This window comes from Coenobita brevimanus, chromosome 92 (assembly GCF_032717465.1).
Source record: "Coenobita brevimanus isolate Jiangsu-jjx chromosome 92, ASM3271746v2, whole genome shotgun sequence".
NCBI classification, from domain to species: Eukaryota; Metazoa; Arthropoda; class Malacostraca; order Decapoda; family Coenobitidae; genus Coenobita; species Coenobita brevimanus.
In genome coordinates, this window is record NC_137045.1 from 7,805,929 (window position 1) to 7,830,794 (window position 24,866).

General features: G+C 44.9%; 1 protein-coding gene across 1 annotated transcript; it reads right to left on the reverse strand.

The window, feature by feature from the left end:
• Positions 1 to 1,118: 1,118 nt before the first annotated feature.
• LOC145412268 (uncharacterized) lies at positions 1,119 to 3,964 on the reverse strand. Its single transcript, XM_080282217.1, has one exon. It carries the CDS (start codon positions 3,873 to 3,875, stop codon positions 1,449 to 1,451), a length of 2,427 nt encoding a protein of 808 aa, XP_080138343.1. The 5' UTR covers positions 3,876 to 3,964; the 3' UTR covers positions 1,119 to 1,448.
• Between the last annotated feature and the right edge of the window lie 20,902 nt (positions 3,965 to 24,866).

The following is a 24,866-nucleotide window of genomic DNA, read 5'->3' on the forward strand; positions in this document are numbered from 1 at the left end:
TTACACACATGCTCTCTCTCTCTCTCTCTCTCTCTCTCTCTCTCTCTCTCTCTCTCTCTCAGTAACAGACATGCTCTATGAGTGAAGTAGACACAGAGTAACAGTAGGTGAACTTCTGGCCCCGACAGTACACCAAATAATTGGTTTCTCATCCACACTAGTTGAAAAAGATGTACATATGAAAATATAAAATTACAATAAACTCTGGCTAAATGTAATGAAAATATACATAATATTTGTGTACATTGAAGAACGTTGCTACTTATGAAGCGTTGGTAAAGGAGTGCCTAGCCTTTCTTGCCTTCAGTGTACAAAATTTAGGCAAGAATCACAAACAGAACCTATGATTAATTTTTCGGCCAGATTCACGAAGTTCTTAAGATTAATTTTCCATCTCGTAATTCAGATTTTTTGTAGGAAGAAGAGACGGAAAGATTCGGGCACATTTTCTTGCACTTTCCTCTTGCTTGCCATTGTTTTGTTTTTTTTCCTCCAGGATTTATTTTACAGGAGAGACAAGGTGAGGACAGTGCTGACTCCACTCATGTCTTCCTGCAAACAGAAATGAATTGCGAGAGGGATTTGATCCTAAGTTATGTTGTGAATCAGTGCCAGAACCCAAACTTGGAATTCTGTGACGTAGTTTCTAGCGCTTATTCTTGCTATTGCCAGACGATATTATGGAGGTTAGGGGTGTGCACAGAATTAGAGGAGTTATTGAAGGCTAAGTCTAACCCCTCCATGTCGAAGTCACTCCAGCTGAGTATCATCATCTGGAGACAGCAAGAGCAAAACGCAAAAGACGTCATCACAGTGGCTCCACACACACTGCCATTATTACAGCAGTTACAACGATAATCCCATAAGAATAACTTAAGTATAATAAGTAGCTTAACAGTATGACTCGAGTGAAACTGTACTGTGAAAAGGACAGTTGATGAGTGAAGTATTTATCATGAGGCAGTTTATTTGGTGAACCCAGCCGACTAGCATATGAACACGCCTAAGTGTATGGCGCTAAACAAAACACACACACACACACACACACACACACACACACACACACACACACACACACACACACACACACACACACACACTATACATTTCCATAGCGCATGACACGTCTTTCGCCTACCGTACTGGCATTGTAAATTATCAGGAGCCGTATTTATAAATAATTTATGCCAAGTTTTACTACTCGATAATAGTTCATGTATCTCTTCAAAACTCAGTCACGTTGTACTGAAGTTTCCACTTTGATACTGGTATGCATTCTAGTTGCGAAGTGTTTGGATAGCTGTACAGTGAAAAGAGCAAAGACACAAACGTAGGCTCAAGCATGTTTATAAATACGGTCCCAGAATTAATAATTTGATTTAACATGAGATGGCCCAGTATGCTTGGCCTGGACCCCTGCACACCACACCAGACCACACTGGTATCGATTAAAACGCTTCTGCTGAAGAGCGTGTTGCGGCGGTAAGGTGCGCCACGGAGGAGTGTGAAAACTGAGACTCCTGAGAATCTCTTGACTCCAGCCCCTGCCGGCTGGATGAGGGGCTGCGTGTCACCCACGGGGCCGAGTGGCGCGCCAGGGACACCCGCCGCCAGCACCCGCCACCCACCACGTGCCACACCTTGCGAGTGCACGTGAACGCCAGGAAGATGAACAACCCCTGCAGGGTGTTAAGCAGCACGTACACGTACCAGATGGGCTCTAACTGGAGATAGGCCGCCACTATGCCTGTGATCCAGGACAGGCCCATCAGCAAGGCCAGTCTCATGTACAGTTTGAACTGGTCCTGATGCGGCGAACACGATGTCATCTTGGCTGTGGACTGGGTGGTTTCCGCGATGATGCGCGCTGACAGGATGAACAGCACGATGTTCACCACCATGATGGCAGTCAGAGGTGCCGCGAAGAACACGAGCAGCGCCTTACGTTGTCCAAACCAGCACCAACGCTGGCCAAGAGTGGGGTAGTACTGTGGTGCCATGCCGGGGGGTCGTATCAAATCCAGCACCACCAGCACCACTAGAGCTGCACCCGGCAGTAACCACCCATACACTGAGTAAGTGATGAATTTAACCCACTGGCTGCCTGCGCTCACCCTCAGCTCTGACGTGGCCATACGCAGCGTACGCCAGATGTCCATGGCCATGACATTCATCCAGCAGAAGGAAGCCAGGAAGAAGTAGTACATGGCAGCGGCCAGCACAAAACACTCGTTCTTGCCAGGCTCGCCGAATACACTGAGGATGAAGATGGTATAGGCGGCGAGCAGCGCCAGGCAGAGGGAGGCCAGGTTCTTGCCAGAGAGGTTCCTTAGGTCAGGCACCACCATGAAAGCCACCAAGTGTAGGATCAGGCAGAGACAGGACAGGCCCAGGCAGGCCAGTGACACCCACCCCATCAGGCGGGAGAACTTGCCAGACTCCTGCTGAATGATACACACCAGGATGCCGCCGTCACGCCGCTCGTACTCGTGCGCCTGGTACGTCCGCCGATATTTCTCCACCACCACGGTTCCATTCGGACTCATCTTGAACTCATCCGATGGTAATAGGAATTTTTCACATGCCAGACCTTGAGGCTTGTCGGTGGTAGTGCCCTCAAGTTCGGTGGTAGTGTCCTGAGGGGTGCTGGGGGTCACACTCGAGTCGGAGGGGGTCACTTCAGTACCTTCAACACTGCCGGTACCGTTCGCTGGGGTAGAGGTGGTTGGGGAAGTGGCTGTAGGTGAGGTAGAACGGGGTGTGGTCGTGGTTGTGGGTGCGAGTGTGGTGCTGGAAATACGATCGCTACCCACTTCAACGCAGCGACCAAACCTGTATTCGTGGTTGTCCTTGCCACACACCACATTCCTGCACTTATTGAAGAACGGGTCGAACACTTCCCCTTGGCGGCAGGTGGAGGAGGAGCCCACCACGTTGCTGCCGCTGTGGTCCGTAAAGTCGAACAGCAGAGCGAAGGCATTGGGGTTGAACTCGTCACTGAAGAAGAACCTGGTTAACACGCCGTGGAAACAGGTGATGGCTGTGTCCGGTACATCGTTACATCGGGCGCAGTGGATGTTGCGGAAAGCCAGGTCGAATTTGTAAACCACGGCGGTGTAGGAGTGGCACAGATCGGTGACAGTGGTATCATTCCAGTCTGAGGAGCAAGTGGTGATCATTTGCTTGCACTGCCTCACCATATGCCCTACCGTTTCTGGTATGACGGGGTCCAGGAAGCAGGTGTGGTGGACTTTTATGCCGTTGTCGTCAACATAAAGCCCCCAGTTTTGCTCACGGAACACCATATTGGCGGCCACATAGCTGGCGGTGAGGTTTTGGAAGCGGGACTGATAACTGCTCAGTGTGGGGCATTCAAGTCGCGGTCGCCACATTTCTAGCTCCGTAGAGTCGTTGTTGCAGACGGCGCAGTAGTAGTTAGTGTAGGTGACCGAGGAGGCCAGGCTGGTGACGGGCATGCTAGCCAGAGGATCCTTCCGTGGAATTTTGGTGTCGGGGGAGTTGTCGGAGCACAGAGCGGCCACTTCAGCATCCTCCCATCCCTCCTGGCACTCACCCCGCATGTAGAGATCACCAAACTGCTTCAAGTGGACGCACTGATATTTATCCAGCGCCGCCGCCTGCTGTTCCTTGTTGTATGCAGGCGCGTCCAGGCAGCAGTCACCGTAATCCGCGCACAGGTCATCACAGAAGCAGTTCCTTCTCTTCCAGTTCCCGGAGCTACTCAAACGCGGTCCTTTATCAACCTTACACGTGTCTTTGGGAGGACAGGTTACGTTCATTGCCACTAAATCCTCGTACTGAAACGCCCTGGCTGCGTGCAGGACGGCTACCACTGTTAGAATCACCAGCTTCATTTTGTTTACTGTTTCTTTGTCACTGTCAGTGCCTCACATCATCCGCGGCAACTCACACGTGAGTAAAGTCTCCCAGAACTTTGTTATACGTCCTCGCACAACAGTGGCTGTGGCTCGACTAATCCTTCCCGCTCCTCCTGCTTTCTTCGAACACCAAAAACTGGGCCCAGCTCCCCCACCCACCACAGAGCAGTTGCCAGATACTCCCGGTCTGCTCTCGTGTACACACACACACACACACACACACTGACGGTATCCTGTGGCAGCACCTCTATAGTCCTCTACGTTTAGGACTATAGGCCCACACTCACTCACTACATACTTGATACTGAGGTGGGACAGCCTTTGTAGTGGCTCCCTAGCTATTCTGTTGCAAGAAATTGATAGTTTTGTTGGTTGTCTATAATTGCCTTTATACTTCTTTTTTCATAATTTTTTAGCATTTTATAAGTCTACATAAGGTTCAATAAAAAGGACCTTAATTATTTTTGTTGTGCGGCATGAATACTGTAGTTGTAATAATTAATAGGTCGGCGTAGTGATGGCAGCAGTTGTCTGGAGGGGAGGGGGTGGCGGGATGGTGACTGGGCTGTGGGGAAAGAGAAAATAAACATTAATATCCTGCTTAGAAACTCGCGTCCAATCTTGTCTAGTTAACCGTGAGAACACTGGCCTATACATTTGGATAATATACGTGAATACTAGCCTTACTAGGCATTTGTTTAATTGCAGGCCCCTTGATTAATGAATGGCCATTAATTAAACCGTAGCAAATGTCTGACAATTAATAATAAAAGTTACCCTAATGGAAAAGTGTAAGATATTCGTGTTAGTGCTGTACGGTACATTTGTAATACAAGTACAGTCATTACTGGGTAAGCAGCTGAGCCAGTAATACAGCGTGAACCACACCAGGTATTCGCAACTAATTAACTGACAAGCAGGCTGTCTGGCTGAGTGGTGGTGTGTGTTGTGGTGGAGTGGGGGGTGGCGTTGTTGTTGATGTTGTTGTTGGTGGTGGTGGTGGTATAGTACGTGGCGGTTCTGAAGAGATGTAATAACATGACTAGCGCTGGTGGTGGTGGCGACAGTCATGACATTGGTGGTGATGATTTAAAAAAATAAGGCGTTAGCAATTGTAGTGATAATCGCGACAAGATTAGAGTGTTTTGTGTTGTCAGGAAATCAACGTTCCTCCCAGTTTTGTCCGAAGATTAAAACTAGCATATACACAAAATTTTCACTGATTTAGCGTGTGTCTTGTATGTTTCGACTTTCACCACACCTTAGCAAGACCCATCCCTGGTTGTGTCGAAAACGTCTGCCGATAACAAGATCAGGAAGTAATGTATTAACAGAGTGGCTGAGACTACGGTAATTGCTGTTTACATAAATTCTATTGTCTTCCCTATCACAAGCCTCAGTTGCAGTTCAGACAATAGCAGCATCACTGCATCGTGGTAGTGTTAAGGACAATTGCCATATTGTTGTAGGAGGAAAAGAGTATTTTATGAGTTTCCGATTCTACTCCAGTATTAACACGAAGCGGGAAACTGTAGAATTAGGATTCATATGTATCTCAATTGTCTTGTATTTTGAAATGGTTTAAGATGGTTTCAGTCATGTTCATTTTTGAATATGCAGTATAATTCATACTTTATTTTCGGAGGAATTTGGTGTAGCGAAAGGTGAGACTGGCACATGCTGTACCTTGTGTCAGCTGTATGCAAGAACCATTATGTCATACACCACCCCCGTCCTTCCATCCCCTCGTCCCTTTCCTCTCCTGACCACTTCCACTTCCTCTAAAAGTATGGATAGGAAGTGGACACAAAGACTTCACCTCCCCTTCTCCCCCCTCCCTATCCCATCACTTCTCACTACACAGCCAAAGACAAGTTACATAAGAACATAAGAACACAAGAAGAGAGGATAACTGCAGTAGGCTTGTTGGCCCATGCTAGGCAGCTCCTAGAAAAGTAACTGAACTACTAGAATGAGATAAGGATAGCAAAGAAGGGCATGTCCGTCACATTCCTTCCTGATACATCGTATAAAAGAGAACCATAAGGCAGTCTTTGCTTAGGAATTATTAGCCAGCCGAGTGAAGCGAAAAGAAAGGATGAAATAATAGGCAAACTTTTGTGTGTGTGTGTGTGTGTGTGTGTGTGTGTGTGTGTGTGTGTGTGTGTGTGTGTGTGTGTGTGTGTAGAGACGTGGGCGTGTTGAGGGCGTGTGCGTGTAGTGTAGTGACGGGTGACGGGTGGTACAGGTAGTTATCCCCAGATCACCGTCACATCCTTTCTCTCTTGTCACGGTCTTGACCTTGACGCCACTTTCATCTTGGAGTTGTTTGGTTTCTGTTCGTTTTCAGCTTACAATGTATTACCGACAAAAAAGAAAGAAAAAATGAAAACCTGCGATAAAGTCCTTCCCAAAGAAGTTTAACTACAATAAGGAGAGACACAAACTAATATGTGTTCATTTCGAGATGCTTGGACACATTGCATTTAAAGCTAGAGGTCGTAGGCAGAGGAGAAAACAGACTGAGGATGACTGTGCTTGGCATGACAGATGTATGTATGCGCAAGAAACTAAGAATACCCTTTTAAAAGAGTTAAACAGCTATAGTAGGACTCGCGCACGTTTGCGGCTGTGGTGTGGCCCGCACCTGTGTACAGTGTTGCCACGTTTTCTATACCGTTATCTCTCTCTCTCTCTCTCTCTCTCTCTCTCTCTCTCTCTCTCTCTCTCCTGGCGGGAAATGTGAGCCACCCTGAGTACTTTTGATTCTTTTATAAGTTATTTATAATTATGCTTTCATTTGTTAATTTGGTTTTGTCATATTTAGTAGTAGATGGAGTGTCAAAGTTACTGTTTGCTGAGAGGTTTGTTACGTTACTGATTCATACACCCCGACGTAGTGGGGTGTGGGTGTAGGTGTGGGTGGGAGTGTGGATGTGGGTTTGTTGGGGTGGTGGTCGGGGGGGGTGGGTATGTGTGTTGGGGTATTTGACCTGAGACACCCAGGTGGGATTAAGATGGGAGGCGCGGGGAAGGGGGGGCTGGATTCACCTACCACGTGGTCAGTATTAGAAGAGAGAGAGAGAGAGAGAGAGAGAAATTACGTGTATAGATATATGTGCATCAATAGGAACAATGTATATCAGTGTGTGCAGTATGTACAAAGGAACAAATGAATACAAAGAAGGCAGTGACAGACCTCTCTCTCTCTCTCTCCTGGCGGGAAATGTGAGCCACCCTGAGTACTTTTGATTCTTTTATAAGTTATTCATAATTGTGCTTTCATTTGTTAATTTGGTTTTGTTATATTAAGTGATGCCGACAATGCATTCAATGCATGCCTCTCTCTCTCTCTCTCTCTCTCTCTCTCTCTCTCTCTCTCTCTCTTGGGACATTGAATCTCCTCATTCTCTCTTGGGACATTTATTTTAGACCAGATGGGTGTGTAAGTATTGCCACTCACAAGAATTACATGAATTATTTCTTTTACTTTGGATATTGGCATATTTCTTCTTTTTTCAGGCTCATTATCTTATATCCATAACTGTGATATTATTACCCACCCTAAAACTACGCTAAAAACCATTAAAAGTGACTACAATATCTTTTAGCAACACTGTACAATATGTGTGCCATGTTTCTGTGTTACTGTATAAATATTTTATGCATAATAAGATTACTGTTGATTCATCCATCAAAATACACAAGTGTAAGTTTTATTCATCTGAATTTATCGAATTTGTGATGCCTTGTACATAAATAGCTTCCGTTTCACATCGCAAGTTGGGGAAAAGTGGCACCATTGTCCACAGGTGTTTGCCACACCTCAGCCGCAAGCGGGCGGGAATCCGACTATAGGTATGAGTGTGTAGGCATAAGGATGTTGCGTGGCCGCCTTACAGGATATAGCAGACAGTGTTCGATGCAATAGCGGTAGTACAGACAGTGATGCAACACTGCGGCAGAGAGAGAGAGAGAGAGGGGCGGGGTGGAGATGTTCATCATACATGCAAGTGGGTGAAACAGTGTTCAAAGAATTGGTTAGAACTGGTATGGGTGAGATACAAGACACCGTCTCTCTCTCTCTCTCTCTCTCTCTCTCTCTCTCTCTCTCTCTCTCTCTCTCTCTCTCTCTCTCTCTCACACACACACACACACACACACACACACACACACACACACACACACACACACACACACACACACACACACACACACACCATCCCAAAATAGCTCGTTCATCTTACTTCAGAGATTTTCGTCCATTGCAGGGTATTAAGTGGCAGAACAAGATAATACTCTGGCTCTACATCCTTTCCATATTGTATCTTCACGACAAGCATTACATTCTAGCGTGCATCTATTGTAGCTCAGCATACAGGATGGAGAGATGGCAGTTTTAGGCCAAGTTAAAACGGATAGAGTGTAGACGTCGTTCACACCTCACCACATGCCCCAGCGTGTTATACAGATCGGAGTAAATATTTGCCACCTCCTGAGGATAGCATACGTCTCCTTCATGTTAGAATCCAAACCAAGGCGACCAAATTAGCAGCGTGTATCCCGAGGCGGAAATGATTACTTTTGGTTTCAGCTTTACTAATGTCAAACTTTACGTGTTCAACAGTGAGGATTAAATATTTGCCACCTCCCAAAATCAGCATACGTCTCTTCCGTGTTAGAATATAAACCAACGATGTATATCCCGGGAAGGCAATGATATCATCCATTTACCAGTAATCTCCAGTAGAACTTCAGGCACATCCGTATTCGATGGTGATCTAGGGCGTATTTTAAGTAGCATAGATTACCTCGTTGCTAAGAAGTTTCCCCAGTCACCTTGAATACATCCATATAATCCAGTTCACTCTTAACATGTATACTTTCTTCCTTTTGTCACCTTTTCCTTAGTGTCCCTCCCTTCCTACTCCCCACGCCATTTTACCAGTCCCCCAACACCCTCAACCATGTAATCCACTCATTGCTAATCGTCCATATGTTACTCCTCCCTGTCACACGTTTCTCGTCTCTCCATTTCCATTCCCACTCTCCCTTTCCCCAGCCACCACGTGCGACCTCCCAGGCTCCTCTCCTTAGTTTCCCCCAGACACTCGCCCACCCAGGTCCTCCAAGACCTCTCTCCTTCATTCCCCCAGCTACCCTCATTACTCCTACTCCACCCCAGTCATCCCTCAGCATCCCTCTCCCCAGTTACCCTATGTATCCCAGCCATCCCCCACACCCAGTACCCAACTCCCCATTACCCCAGTCACCTCAACACCCAAGGTCCTTCATTCACCCTGACACCCGAGACCCCCTTCCCCATTCAGTAAATTCCTTACCCCCCCTGCTCCCACCCTCCCCCCTCCTCCAGTTCCTTCTACACTCCTACACAAATTACCCAGAAAAGCCTTTGTCTTTGGTGTCTCTAGCTTAGTTTTGTAACTTAGTCTTATTCATTAGAGAGGCCGACAGTAGAACAGTTTAATATTTTTTTGTAGATAGTTTTTACTGTCTTGTAACAGCCTTCTATGCACTCTTCCTTCTTACCACTCATTTCTCTCCACTCTCACCTCCCCTGCCCACCTCTCTGTTTTCTCTGCTCCACAGTCAGTCCTCTGCCTCTTTGCCATGTTTATCTATTTTCGTTCTACAAATGCGCCCTAGAGTTACCAAGCATGAGCCAGTTAACCAGTCTACAACAAGTCAACATCTATCCTGCTTCTTCTTATGCTGGCTTCTCAGTCTCTTCTTCCTCGACACACTTCTCCCCGCTCCTCTACCGCCCTCCCCCTACCACATCCCCCTTCCTGTCTCCCCCCCCTCCCCCAGTGGCCCCCCAAAGACCCCCATTCTCCGTAATTACAGACTTGAGCCTCCAGTTCCCGCCATTCATACTGTCGACGGGAGGTGGAGCAGCATTTTTTTTTTTTTTTTCGCTTTCCCTTTTTTCGGTTATTTTGAGGTGCACAGGTCAGGGGTCGCATTCTCGTGGGCCTCGGAGGCTCCCAAGCATTAGCACCTTACCACTTTACATCTGCATATAGTACGTTACTTGTCTCGTCTGAGACTAAAAGCATATTAAACGGGATATACAAGAAAAATATATGGGTTAAATAATCCAGTACTATGGTGCAATATCCATAGCTGTTCAGTTTGGATAGGCATCCGCTTTATTTGCTGTTTCACCTTTTGTTTTTCTATCTACGTGTAGTTCATTCACTTTGGTGGAAGTATTTGTCTTTTTTCGTAGCTCATTTCCCCCAGCTAAATGGCACTAAGAAACAGTACCATGACTACATCCTTTACTTAGCTCCTCTTCGTGACTTGCACCGTATTCTAGAGTAAATCTCTCGCTGTAGCTACTCAGGGTACAGTTTGGATGATTATTAAAGACGAGAATAGTAACGTATCCTATGAACAAATAAAATGTCAAGAAGATGCTAGGTAGCATTCATTATCGACGAGAATACAACACAGGTATATAAAAAAAATCCGACTAAAGTAAATCTCATAGTGGGAAAAGAATGCATTTGTGATTTTAACAGGAGTGCAGTGATACCAATGTTAAGGATATCAGAGTGGCGTATCCTACTCTGTTTCAGGGGGTGGGAGGTGGGGGGAGGGATGTCTTAGTATTCATATAGCCTCGTAACCCACTCAGTTCGGTGACGTTTTTTTCTCTGTTTATTCCTGCTTCCTCCAGACGATTCTATTAAACTTTTAAGGAAAAAAAGAACTCGTGCTGAAGAGTTAAATCGAGCTAATACGTTATTGTACTGAAGGGGTTAACCTCAAGAAGGGAGAGGGCAGATGGGGAAAGGAAGGAGGAGGGAAGAGAAGGAGAGGAGGAAAAAGGAAGTTGGATGGGGATATGGGGAAGGGAAAGGAGGGGAAAAAAGGGGAAGTGGTGGACGAAGGGGGTGAAGGGAGGAAGGGGTGGTGATCAGCTGGTCTGCCTTCACACCTCACTGAGTCCCCTTCACCTTCTCCACTTCCCCACTCCACCCCCCCAAACCCGACCAGCCATTCACTTCTTTCTCACTGCCTTCATTTCATTCACTCCCTTTCCTTTACACACTCCACTTGGCCACCCGACCTTCCACACTTCATTCACTTTTTCCTCTAGATATCTTTTGCAATCTTTTTCGTTCCCATTTCTTCATTTATTGTACTTGCATCTATTTTGTTATAATTTTTTCACAGGCGTAACTAAAATTCTTTCTGTTTCGATACAGGATCTCTCTCGTATGTGTAAACCAACCTACTGCAGTTATCACCCTTTCTTATATTCCTGTATGCTTATATTAACCTTCTCGAAGCTCACTGACGATTACGTTCAGCTGAGAGTGAGTCATGGGAGTCTGAAGCCCGCATTGTCATCGGGTAAGGAACCTCCCTAACACCTCTTCCTACGCGATTCATTTTGCTTATTATTATCGCCTTTTATGTTGCTTAAATCATTATAATATCATCACACTCAACGGAAGCAAGGTACAAAATTATATTAACTCGCCGGATCTAAAATTAAATAGCTGAGGAAGGGGTGTTAGGAGCCTCCTCACTGATAATACACGTCTGATAGTGTTCATACCCGTCACCATTAACCCAATTACCACGATAGTAATAAAAGGGTGGTAAAACGAGTGCAGCAAAATTCACGATCATCAAGAATAATCTATATTTCAAGTAAACTTACCATTGAGAACTGCAGCCATTTTCTAAACGACAAATAGGTATAGCTGTTTACCTCCGAAATAGTCAGAAGATTAAATGTGATAAATATAGCAGTTTTCCTCTCATTAGCAGCAAGTAAATGGCGAAAACAACGAATACATGGTTAGTGCTACATAAACAACGACATACATCAACTGCAGCAAATTTCCCTTCATTACTAACAAACAAAGGACAACACAGGACAAAGGAGCGACTCGGCAGCCTTCCCTCAACTCCCGCCAGAACCTTCCCATCGGCGGGTTGTCACTCTGCCATTTGACACCAACTTTTGCCTCTTATTTTATCAGTGCTGTCAGACCTTCCCCCCTCCCCCTGTGTGTGTGTGTGTGTGTGTGTGTGTGTGTGTGTGTCCTGTGGGTGTTTGGTGTCGCCGGCCCGTGACTCACACACAGCACTATGGTCGTCAGGGGAAATTGAGAGTGGGGAGGGGGGTGGAAGGAGAGCCGAGGACGGGTGCTTGTCGAAAAGGCTGACGATTAGAAAAGAACTGAGAGAACAAATAAAAGAAAATGGCAAGATATGATTAATTTTGAGTTATTTCATATGGGAGATAATGGGAGGAGAGTGAACAATATGCAACAGCGTAAGTCGTTAAAGAGAGAGAGAGAGAGAGAGAGAGAGAGAGAGAGAGAGAGAGAGAGAGAGAGAGAGAGAGAGAGAGTGATTCTGTGAAGTGATTAATAAGTTGGGAAAGAGAAGAGAGAGGAAAAGGAAGAAGTTAATGAGAACAGACGGAAGGAAATAAATGGAAAAAAAGGGGAAGAATATAGAAAATTCTGAGAGTTTAGAGAAAGGGAAGGGACCAAAGGGAGGAGGAGACCAACAGTGAGAGAAGGGCGGGGATTGAGAAGGAACCGAGAAGAGTAGATGGAAGGAAAGAAAGGGGGTAGATTGGTAAAGGATAAAGGATTTTGAGAAGTTATTACGATACGGAAAAGAGAAAAATAGGAAAGAGGATGAGCTAAAGAGAGAAAAATGGTGAGAAAGAAATATAAGGAAGGGAAGAAGATAAACAATTTTGAGATGGAAATAGAAGATGGAGGAAAGGAAGGGAAGAAAAGAGAAGAAGGAATGGAAAGGCAGGTAAAACGTGAGAGAGGAGGAAAGAAGATGAAACAGACATGAGTTTATTAAGTTTAGGGAGAGAGAGGAAAGAGAAGAAAGGCAAGAGCGATGGAGGCGGTTTAAAGGAGTGGGTTAATGACAGAGGGATGGTGACTGGTGTGGGTGGTCTCTAGGGAAGGTGGGCAGGACAGGTGAACCCATGGAGGGTAAATCAGGCACAGGATGACTCACACACTCCCTTCCCTTTGGTCTCTTGGGGTTTATTTGCCTGTGTCCTGTCCTACCTCGCTGACTCACAGGGAAGACCAACTCTGCACAGAAGGAAAGAAGATACCTGCAGTAAACCGGTTGTCCCGTATAAGGTAGCTTTTATAAGAATGACTAGAGCACCTACTAGAATAAAAACGGTAATAAAGAAGAAAGCTCTCGCCTGACCAATCCATCCATCCAACCGGAACTGGTAGTGGAAGTAAACTTAATTAAGTAAAAATGGCACAATTTTTCTCGTTACCTGATTCAGTACAATCGATTTCTACGCCTGGAAATATCAGATAAATGCAGTCATTGATATTTCTGACAATTATACTCACAATTACTAAAAACATATGCATAATTGTTCAGAGCTAAAACATATTGCTTGTACGAGATACCATGACGAGGCTAACCAGGTGGCAGAGGAAGGAAGGGTTGCTGGCCAGACGGAAATAATTCGTTAATGATGAGGGCAGAAATAAGAGCCGGGCGTGAGGGTGGTGGCGTGGGTGAGGCAAGTAAAATGAGACTGTTTATTTGGAAAGAAATGCCTGCGTTAGGGAAGCCCCACACTCTGTAGCAGCTGGATGTCCTTCACCATTATACTACAATGAAGCCACTTTAAAATCCTGTTCTTACCCTCTACTGACGAGAGATACACTTTTCGACAACTGTCTTTGGTCCCTTCATTACGAGGAATCCCTCAAGTTGAATAAAATAGTTTGGTGAAGGCCGGATTAAAGAAAAAAATATAAATGATAAATATTTAATAATCAGTTAGTAATACACCCACTGTACAAAATGTACTAAGATATGAAAGCCATGTCTGCGTTCCTTTCACAACTTCTAAGAATTTAATAAATGGTTGGAGGAGTTGATCCCTCCAGTAAATAATGTTAAGAAAATTGAATATAGTGGAAGACCTGTGGAGTAATCAGACGACCTCACCTGGGAAGTTTCATTCACATCCATCTATTAGCCTATTTTTTTATTTTTATAGGAGGAGGTAGGGCACAGGCAGACAGATAGACAGACACAGACAAGCTGAATCTCGTGCAACGGTTTCGTGGGAGTTGCCGAAGCTTATACCATCTTGCTTCGCAAGATCTATACAGAAAGAAAAAGAAAGGAAAAAGTTATTGGATTGAAGGTGCTAGGTTTGTTATTAAGGAAGAAATACTCTTGTGAGGAAAGTCCCACAGCCTGAAGCAAGTGTGCGTCCTTAACGAGTAAAAGTTTAGGCCTCCTCGTTCTCAGCTTCCGTGTTTGTGCGTTCGGGAAATTCCTTAATCCTTTCACTACCTCAGTCCTGACTGGGTTAGACTTAAAGCTCCTGTCCTCTTCTCACCTTCTTAATTTGCTACCCTGTCTAATATTCCGTATTCTACTCATGCTACTTAACAGGAGCCAGTGACTTACTGCAATTATGCTTTTATGTTCTTATTCAGCTGGGGGGAAAAATACAGTGCAAAAGCATTCAGAATATTAACTGCTTTCCACAGCTGTTGCAGTCTGTAATCCCAGACGGTTTTATTCTGCTGATACACGAACCGTCCGCAGTAAAAAGATCAACGTTTGGTGTTCAGAGATGATGTAACTTCCAGCTGAGAATAGAAACTTGGGATGAAGCCAAGGACCACGTAGGCTTGAATATCAAGTGAATGGAAATGTGACCTGTTTAAATGGACATAGTTATCATAGTTCTTCTACATTTGTGTGTGTGTGTGTGTGTGTGTGTGTGTGTGTGTGTGTGTGTGTGTGTTTCTGATTCTGCTCACCCTGTTTATAACTGAGATGTGTGATGATGATGATGATGATGATGATGATGATGATAAAGCACGAGAGCATAAGCCATGGCATCAGTTAACAAAGTCATAAAAGGTAAAAAGAAAAATATGTAGACGGAGGAGAGAAAAAACAATGAGACGAAATAAGATGGATGGAGGGGGAGGAGAGAGGAGAATTGGAAATGGGGCGGGAGGGAAAAAAGGAATACACAGGAGAAGAGAATAAATTAGGATATGCAGAATGAAATGTTGGGAAAAGGAAATGAGATGGAGCAAAGGGGGAAAATTATAAATGAGGGACAGAAAGGACGACATAAAAAGGGAGACGAAGTTAGGAAATGGAGGAGGAAGGTGTGAGAAGCAGAAAGGAAGAGAAGCGAAATGGAAGAAAGAAAACGAGAACTATGAGAAACTAATCTAAGGGAATCTTTGATAGGAAAGGGTTGAACGGAAGAGGGCAGGTCAAAACTGGACAGGCCTGGGCATGATGGAACAGGAAAGGGCAGAGATGGGTGAGAGAGAGAGAAAGAGAGAGAGAGAGAGAGAGAGAGAGAGAGGGGGGGGAGGGGACTGTGTTATAGAAATTATGGAGAATCGGAGTTTGGGAAGAAGTTTGAAGCTAGAAGACAGAGGAGAAAGGAAGACCGGAGAAGAGGAAAGAAAACAAAGGAAGAGAGGAGACGAGTGGAGAAGTAAAGAGAGGGGAAAAGGAGAAAGGAATGGAAAAAAAGAAAAGGGAGGAGAAGTGAAGAGAGGAGCAAGAAAAAAAACTGATCTGAAGTTAGATAAAGGAAAGCAAAAAGAGCAGAAGAGAGAAAAAAGTGAAGACAGAAAGAGATCCGTGAGTATAATAAGAATGTATGAGAGAGGAGGGTAGGGAAGGAAGGAACAGGACTGACTTTGAGCGGACTGAAGGCCAAGACAAGCAGGAAAAGAAGAGAACAGAGGAGGGGAGAAAAAAGAGAAAAGAAGGAAAAGAGAAGAGAGCAGAAGAGAGCAGGAATGGGCGAAAATGAAAACGAGGAGATGAGAGTGAATGAGAGGGTATGGAAGGGCAGGCATGAAACAGAACTGACCTTGGGCACGGTGAAAGTTTAGACAGGATGGTGTGGCCCACGGACTTCCCGCCCTCCCTACCGCCTCATTGCCTCCTCTCCCTCACTCCCTTCTCTCCCCTTCCCCTCCTCTCCTTTACTCCCTTCTCTCCCCTTCCCCTCCTCTCCCTCCCTTCTTTCTCCCCTTCCCCTCCCCATCGTATTCGACCCCATCTGCTAATCCCTCCTCCTATTCCTCACTTCCCTGTCCCCTCAAACCACTCCTTTTTCTCTTTTCCAAGCCGTCCTTCTCTCCTTTCTCTCCTCCTCCTCCCTCTCCTTCAGTCCTTCCCTTCTTCCCATCTGTTTTCTTATCCAGTCCTTCCCTCTATCCCTCCCTCATCTCCTCTCTCTTCTCCATTCCAGCCATTCTTCCCCTCCTTCCATTCCTCCAGCCTTTCTCTCCTCCCTTCCCCCTCCCCTCCTCGTATTCCATTCTTCCCTTCTCCATACTATAAACCCTTCCCTGCCCATCTTCTGTCTGTCTGTCTGTCCCTGTCTCTGTCTGTCTGTCTGTCTGTGTGTTTCTCTGACTGCCTGTTTCTCTCTCTCTCTCTCTCTCTCTCTCTCTCTCTCTCTCTCTCTCTCTCTTTCAGTTTGCTAATGTACGTAGTGCTGACGTCATCCCCTTCACCTTCATCATCTTCAGATTCACTGAAGTACATAATTTATATACAAACCTTACAAAACTCAGTGTTTTTGGTGCTTCGGCCTTTAATGGCAGTAATAACACCTCTGTAATTCAGATAGATATTTACAGGGAGAGAGAGAGAGAGAGAAAGAACAAAAGGTGAGGTAGGGAAAGGCAAGGCAGGTGTGCGAATATACAGCCGACCACTGAGTTAATGGCTGGTAATTAGTCGTAAATAGGCCCAAGGTAATTATAATTAGAGAGAGAGAGAGAGAGAGAGCGAGAGAGAGAGAGAGAGAGAATACTTGTGACCATTACGAGTAATTGATCAAGAATGGAACCCCAGAAAATAGTTGCATATTAATTTCATATATATATATATATATACATATATATATATATATATATATATATATATATAAGATACTGTACAGTGCAAGTCACATTCAATGTTTGTCATTTGCTTTAGAAATTGCCATAAAAACTGGGGGGCATCCCTTACCTCTAGTATTATATAGTTTTTAACAGTTTTGGCCGTAGGTAGAACAAGCTGACAGAAACTGCAGAGACTGCTTTACTCCAACCTTCAATTCATTATCGACTATCATTAGACCTTGACTTTAACAGCAAACACATTTTCAGGAGGAGGGTATTTTTCATCCGTGTAATTACACGCTCCGTCAGTCATTTCCGTGTTTATGAACAAGAAGCATAAGACCTAATAAAGACGCGGGGACATAAATTTAAGAAAAAATGTAATAACATAGAAACAGTTCTGCATAGACAAAAAAAAAAAAAAAAAAACGTAACTGCAATAAACCGTCCCCGGGCAGCAAGACTCCCCCCCCCCCATACCCTTGACCGAGCGGTATGAATGGGGTGGGTACGGAGAGAGCCACCCAGGCCACCACACAGGGTCGATAATCCTACAACCACCCGTCCCTCACCCGCCCTTACAGTTCCACGCCCGTCTCCCTGGGTTGCCGAGAGGAGGCAGCTGAGTTTTATTTTTCTCTGCTTCGAGGCTGGGCAGGTATTTATCAGGGATCTTAAATAATTTTCACAATAAAAAATTCTTTATTGCAGTCAATTATCAGATTTTTAAAAAATGTTTTGTGTGTAATTTTTACTCTCATTAGGTTGAGAATTGTGTGGCAGGCGTATGAGTGAAGACAAAAGTATAAACGAGCAATCATATACATGATTAAAGCACAAGAATTTTGGTAAATATAGATCCTGGTTCTTTGTGGTAAGGGGGACAGGGTTTGGGGGAAGAGGAGGTTAGAGAGGTAGGGGGCGGGGGTTGAGGGAAGAGAGGGGGGGTTGCATATTTGTGGGGGACTGGGGTATGTGTGGGGAGGGAGGGAACAGGATGGGATGGGTGTATGAGAAGGGAATGAGGTGTGCCAAGGGAAGAGGGAGGAATGGAGGGAGGGAAGTTATGTGAGGAGCTGGACGGAGTGAAGGAAGAGGAGGTAGGAAGACAGGGTGGGACGGGAAGTGAGGAATGGAAGGAGCAAGGTAGGTTAGTTTTATTTTCGTACTACAAGGCTGGTTCTTCCTTAAGTTAGGATTGGAGGTGGGATTGCATATATGTGGAGGACTCGGGCACGTGTTTGGGAAGGGAGGAACATGGTGGGATAGGTGTATAATAGGGGAGTTTGGTGTGTGATAGGGAGAGGGAGGAATGAAGGTAGAGAACTAGGGTAAGGGGTGGAGGGAGGGATACTGGGTGAAGGAGTAAATGAAGCTGAATGAGGGAGGACGAGTGAATGGAGGAGGGAGGTTGGCCGGATGTGGAGAGTGATGAAGTAAGTGAGGAGGAGACAATGAATGAGGGAAGAAAGAAGTGAGGTTGGGAGTAGGAGGAGGCCAACAGGGTGAGGGAGGGGGAGGACTGCTGAGTAATGGGCGGATGTAATAAATCGAGTGACCGTTTTGATTTTCGGAGGATGGGATTACATTTGTATTTTTAGTACTATTAGTAATTTATACCTTTTAATTAAATCCACACATCTGCGTTAATCTAAGGGCCCTTTGATTTATTCTGCTTCCTGGATTACTAGCGTGTGTGTGTGTGTGTGTGTGTGTGTGTGTGTGTGTGTGTGTGTGTGTGTGTGTGTGTGTGTGTGTGTTTACTTTGATCGTAAGGAACTTGTATTGCCAAAGCCTTCAGAACAAAATCATATCTCGCTGAAATTTTGGTGCTGTCAGTATTTAAGCAGAGAGGCATGATAGCAGTTACTTGGACGTGGCGTTACCTGGGTGTGAGGCGTGGTGGATGCTGACACCAGACTTTTAAATCATATGTATAGAAAAGCATCATAGTACATCGTTTTTTGTTTGTTTTCGCCTTTCGACAGCTGAGGTCATTAGTCACTGAAATGAGAGAAATTCCGCTAGGGTGTTGAATTTGGTTTTTTGGTTAGTATCTTGGCAGTAAAATAATTTCATCGTCATTTAAATATGATGTGAATTATAACAACAGGCAATGAAGGCATGTTAAAGAGAGATTTTTCATGTACATAGGTCATAACTAATGTCTATTTTTTTTAGGCCCACGGGACAGAAAAAAAAAACTAAAAAAAAATAAAAACTACATGCACAGTAGAAGGCAGAAACCTATCACTTCCCTTAGCGTGTCCAAAATGCCGATTACAAATGTTCTTAACGTATTTTCCATTAGTATTTTCCGGTAACAGTTTGTATTTCCGCGTGTCCGCACTGCAAGGTGTTTCCTGCTCAGAGTACACTGGGTATTTCCTGATAGACGTTTTCTTCGCGGGGAGTTTTATTACCAGGCCAAGGGCATTCGGTAGCTATCACTTCACTCACACACACACACACACACACACACACACACACACACACACAAATAGGTAGGTAGATGGATAAATAGATAGAAAGATAGATATACTGTATATATATAATCTTCCTGGTATCCTCACGCATACATACAATACATCCTCGTTCATATTACGGTGCGTTATAGTTCAATCTTATATTAACACAGGAACCTTCAGTGTAATGTTTTTTAGTCTTTACCTATTTCCCGCTTGAATTCGCCTGGATCTCGAGGCCTGGAAAAATTACAAAGAGGTCAAGGATAAGGGGAAAAAAGTAAGGAAAATAAATGTGGTGAGAAAACAGGGGAGATGGGTAAGATAAACAGGCGAGAGTGGATGGGCAAACTGAGAGGCAGAGAGGGAAGGACATTACGTGAGGTGTGTGTGTGTGTGTGTGTGTGTGTGTGTGAGAGAGAGAGAGAGAGAAGGGGGAGAAAACCTTTGTATATATCATGCATGTTCATACTTTTTATTTCGCTTTTTCCATCTTTCCATGAGAGCTGGCCGGAGATGACAGCAATGATTACGGAGTTTCTGGGAGTGATTCTGTGTGTGTTGGCGCCGTGGTGGTGGTGCTAGTGAAAGTTTGACATGTTTGAGTAAAATTGTTGAGGAGGAGATGGTGGAAAGTTAGTGTTTTCTGCCCACATATTTACGCTGGTGTGTGTGTGTGTGTGTGTGTGTGTGGTTGAGGAGAATGACGGCATAAGGGAGGGTTGTGCATGCAGAGGATGGTTTGAGGAAGGTAGGGAGGGAAACGTGAGAGGGTAAAGATTGTATTACCAACCACAACCTCTCCCTCTGTGTATGCAACACAGGCCTGTATGAGTTACCAACATTTCTTGTGTTCTCAAGTGGACAAAGTAAGTGAATACCTGAAATATTAGTAATGGTTTTATGGTAAAGAGACACAACAGTGCGCGTGTAAGTTGTTTCAGACAAGAAATATTCCCCCGCAATAAGGAATTACGAGGAAGCTGGTCTGGAAACAGCGTAGTGGATGAGTGGAACAAGTAGATATTTTTATACTATGCGAAAATTGTCAAGAGAAATATATCCAAAGCCTTCAAAGACCACGGTCATATCCATAGACTGACGTAATATACTGATCCAGTATTTTTCTCTTCATTTGGTCATCACATTCTCTTAGGTTTTAAAAAACCGTGATCAGATTCTTACAGTGAGGAAATATACTTTTTCAGTATTCTGTTCATTTGTTCATCATATTCTTATACCTCCCCCGCCCCACCCACGACAGCACCCACAACCGGAACCTTGGTAGGGATTAGCCAGGCAAGATCCAGATTACGTGGTGGCCAGGTGTCCGGCTTAGTGGTGGTGGTGGGGAGGGGGATATTGTTAGGAAACCGGTTCTTTCTTTCAGGATCTGTCTTTCTCCCCAGGTGTAGGAGGGGAAAGGAAGGGGGAAGTAGGGGGAGAGACAATACCCGCGTGGGAAAGGCGGGCGCGTGATGAATAAATTAAGAGCCCCCTGGTCACCTTGGTTTTGAGTTCTCAGTTATATTTCGCCCTTCCTGTTCGTCCTTGAGTATAACATTCCACATATTTCTTGAGCACTGATGAAGCATAAAATAACAGGCTCATACTAGGCAGCTCCTTTTTAATGGAATCCGAAAGATTAGCAAAGCAGTATGATTAGCTACTATACTCTGTTCATTTGAAGTAGACGTAAAACTGTAATCTGTCCATCTCAAATACTGACCTATAACAAGAAATCAACGCTAGAATATATTGCTATATAGTCACGAAAAAGTGCTATGGGGAGAGTGTACGGCTGTTGTAAAGCCATGTTCTGCCATTGAGCTGAGGGAATTAGGCTGCCAAAGGACAAAAATCTCCACCAATCAAAGGTGAATGAACAATATAAAATCAAGACAGGACATGACACCTTTGCCTCGCTTACCCACCAAGCTTTCAATCCAGAATTTTCAGGAGATGAATGAGAAGGAACATCGTGAGGTCTACAGAGAAGGAGAGAATGTAAGGAGGGATGTTCAAAGTTTACAGATCAATTTTGAGACTGAGTGAAAGGAACGAGAACGTAATAGAGATGAGAAAGTGGGAAGCATTAGAGCATCAACTTCCCACCTACACCACCCATTCTCTCTCCCACCCCCATCCATTCTCTCTCCCACCCGCCCACACCCTTTCTCCACTCCGACCTTTCCATCACGCATCTCGGCCAATCATCCCAGCCACACCGCAATTCAGACTTTCACGATCAATCACCGCCATCCCACGCAAAGCCTTATCACGCCGCGCCACGCCGCATCACGCACTCAATCCTACTCCATCGCAGGGTCTACCCACTCTACAGAATTCCACTCCACGCCATCCAGCCACATGCCACTCCACCCCACCACATTCCACGAAATATGCCACCCCACCGTCACGCCACCCATCCACATGTCATCTCACTCTATCACACTCCACGAAATTCATCCCCATGTCATCCAACCACATGCCACTCCGCTCACCCACCTCATGTAATTCCATCCCACACCACGCAACCACATGCCATTCCACTATTCCTCACCTAACCTCACCCCACATCACCATGCCCCACCCCATCTTACCCTACCCCACGTAGTTCCACTTACGCCACCCAACCACATGCCACTCCACCCCACCCTAGAAACTCTGTACAAAAGAGTCTGTACCTCACTCTGCCTCACGCTATGTCACAAAACGATGCGCTACGCCACCCAGTGCCACCCCACGCCTCTCCAGGCCACCCAATCCTATTCCACACCATTCCACCCGTCGCACCACTTCTCACCACAACACCCCCCTACCCTGCACCAGACCACGGCAGATCTTACGTAGCTGGCTGTGCAGGAAGGAGTGGTAGGTGAGGGCAGGAATATTGTGTTAGTTGTAAACACCATCGATAACCCTGATGTTGGACTGACCCATCCTAATTAACGGCTGAAATGTGGGTAAATTTATAGCCCCAACAGCGTTACCACCACACCGCTTTCAGGCGTGGGAGATTACACTATCATCATCGTCAGAATCTCCCATACTAACATTTCCATTCGTTCATCCAATTCAGTGATGCAATTTTCATTTTATTCTAGCATATATATATATATGCAGATATCCACAAGGAAGAGGAAACACGATATATACCGAGCGCTTTCGTGTATTCACATCTTCAGGGGATATCTGCATATCTATGAATCATGTGTTATTAACTGATTTAATTGCATATATATATATATATATATATATATATATATATATATATATATATATATATATATATATATATATATATATATATATGTGTGTGTGTGTGTGTGTTATTAACTGATTTAATTGCATATATATATATATATATATATATATATATATATATATATATATATATATATATATATATATATATATATATATATATATGTGTGTGTGTGTGTGTGTGTGTGTGTGTGTGTGTGTGTATTCAAGAGCCATATTAAATTTCTTCTTTGTCCGCACCCATTACTCCTAGAACCTAGAGACTATGTTAAATGAGAGAGAGAGAGAGAGAGAGAGAGAGAGAGAGAGATCATGTGCGGGAATGTACTGTATTCACTATCAGTTACAAGACAAATGGCCGAATTATGAGTACAATTGTAAGTCAGGTAGAGAGAAGAGATGAATAAGATGGTAGTAAAGTAGATCAGTTATTCAAGTGACTAATGTGCTGAAATGAATGATCGCGTGTCGGTGAATAAAGGACGTTGCGTGAGTGACTGAATGAATGTGTTGGTGTGAGGGGTGTGTTGGTGTGAGGGATGTATTAGTGTTGGTGTAGTTGTGTGATGGTGTTAGGTGTTTGGAGGTGTGATGGTGTTAGGGGTGTGGAAGTGTGATGGTGTGACGGGTGTGTGGTGCGAGGAGTGTGGTGGTGATGCAAGTGTAGCGGTGTCACTAGAGGAATGTAGTGGTGTAGGTGTGAGTAGTGTGGATGGTGTAGTGTGTGGGTGTGAGGAGTGTGGATGGTGTAGTGTGTGATTGTGAGGAGAGTGGGTGGTGTAGTGTGTGGGTGTGAAGAGTGTGGATGGTGTAGTATGTGGGTGTGAGGAGTGTGGGTGGTGTAGTGTGTGGGTGTGAGGAGTGTGGATGATGTAGTGTGTGGGTGTGAGGAGTGTGGATGGTGTAGTGTGTGGGTGCAAGGAATGTGGATGGTGTAGTGTGTGGGTGTGAGGAGTGTGGATGGTGTAGTGTGTGGGTGTGAGGAGTGTAGATGGTGTAGTGTGTGGGTGTGAGGAGTGTGGGTGGTGTAGTGGTGTGGGTGTGAGTGTGGGGTGGGGTGGGAAACTACCATGTACCGCTAGCGTCACCTCAGGGCACATTCACTGCCTCGTACTTCCAACACTACCACCATCGTCGTCCTCTGCCACCACTACTATAGCTCTTACCAACACTACCACCATCGTCGTCCTCTGCCACCACTACTATAGCTCTTACCAGCGCTACCACCATCGTCGTCCTCTGCCAACACTACTATAGCCCTTACCAACACTACCACCATCGTTTCCCCTAGTGCCATAGCTATTACCATCATTAGTACCATTGTCTTTCTCTGCCACCATCACCACTGTCATAACCGTCACCACCACTACCACCATCATCTTCCTCTTCCACCACTACCATAACTATTCCCACTTCTTCCACCACTACCATAACTATTCCCACTTCTTCCACCACTACCATAACTATTCCCACGATTTCTGTCATCTTTCTCTGCTAGCACTATCATAACAATTACCACCACCACTATCGTCTTCTTCTACCTTATCTGCCACATCAACAAACGCAACATCGACGCTTAATATTGCTACTATCCTTCTCCACTACCAGCACCCTTATTTCCCTCTACTATAGTCATCACCACTACCACTACCTTCACCTCTACCACTACTGCACTTCATTACACTTCTCTTCACCTGTCATTCCCTCTCTGCTTTACCATCTTCCCAATTCGTTTGTCTCAGCCTGGCAAAGATTTTCGATATTTTGCAGCTTTTCATCCCGTAGGTCAGTGGCTCAGTACGACAATGCTTTGGTTCTGCATCCCTCCGTAACACTTCTTCGTGACTAGCACCCGATTCTAGTGTTCATCTCGTGTTGCAGCTCTGTATTCACGATGGAGGGATGGCTATTTTAGGCCAAGTTGAAGTGGAAAGAGTGTACCTGTCACTTTCTACTATTCTCACACAGTCCTTCTCTACTCCTGCCACAACCTGGATATCTCATAATTATTTTCTGTCACAACTACCGCAGTCTAACTTGCTTAATAGTAGCGTCTCTCTCTCTCTCTCTCTCTCTCTCTTGTTATGACAGACGGAGGTGAGGCTGTCTAAGATCAAGGGTGAGATTGAGGTCACTGTGGAGGCCGGAAATGAGGTCAAGGTGAAGTCAACAATGCTAGTTCTTCTTCAACTCAAAGTCTTAGTGATGTCAGTTGTTGATGAGGAAAACACGAATTTCATCAAGAGCACATATACAAAAGGTCAGCCTCAGTTTCAAGAATATAAGACAAGAGG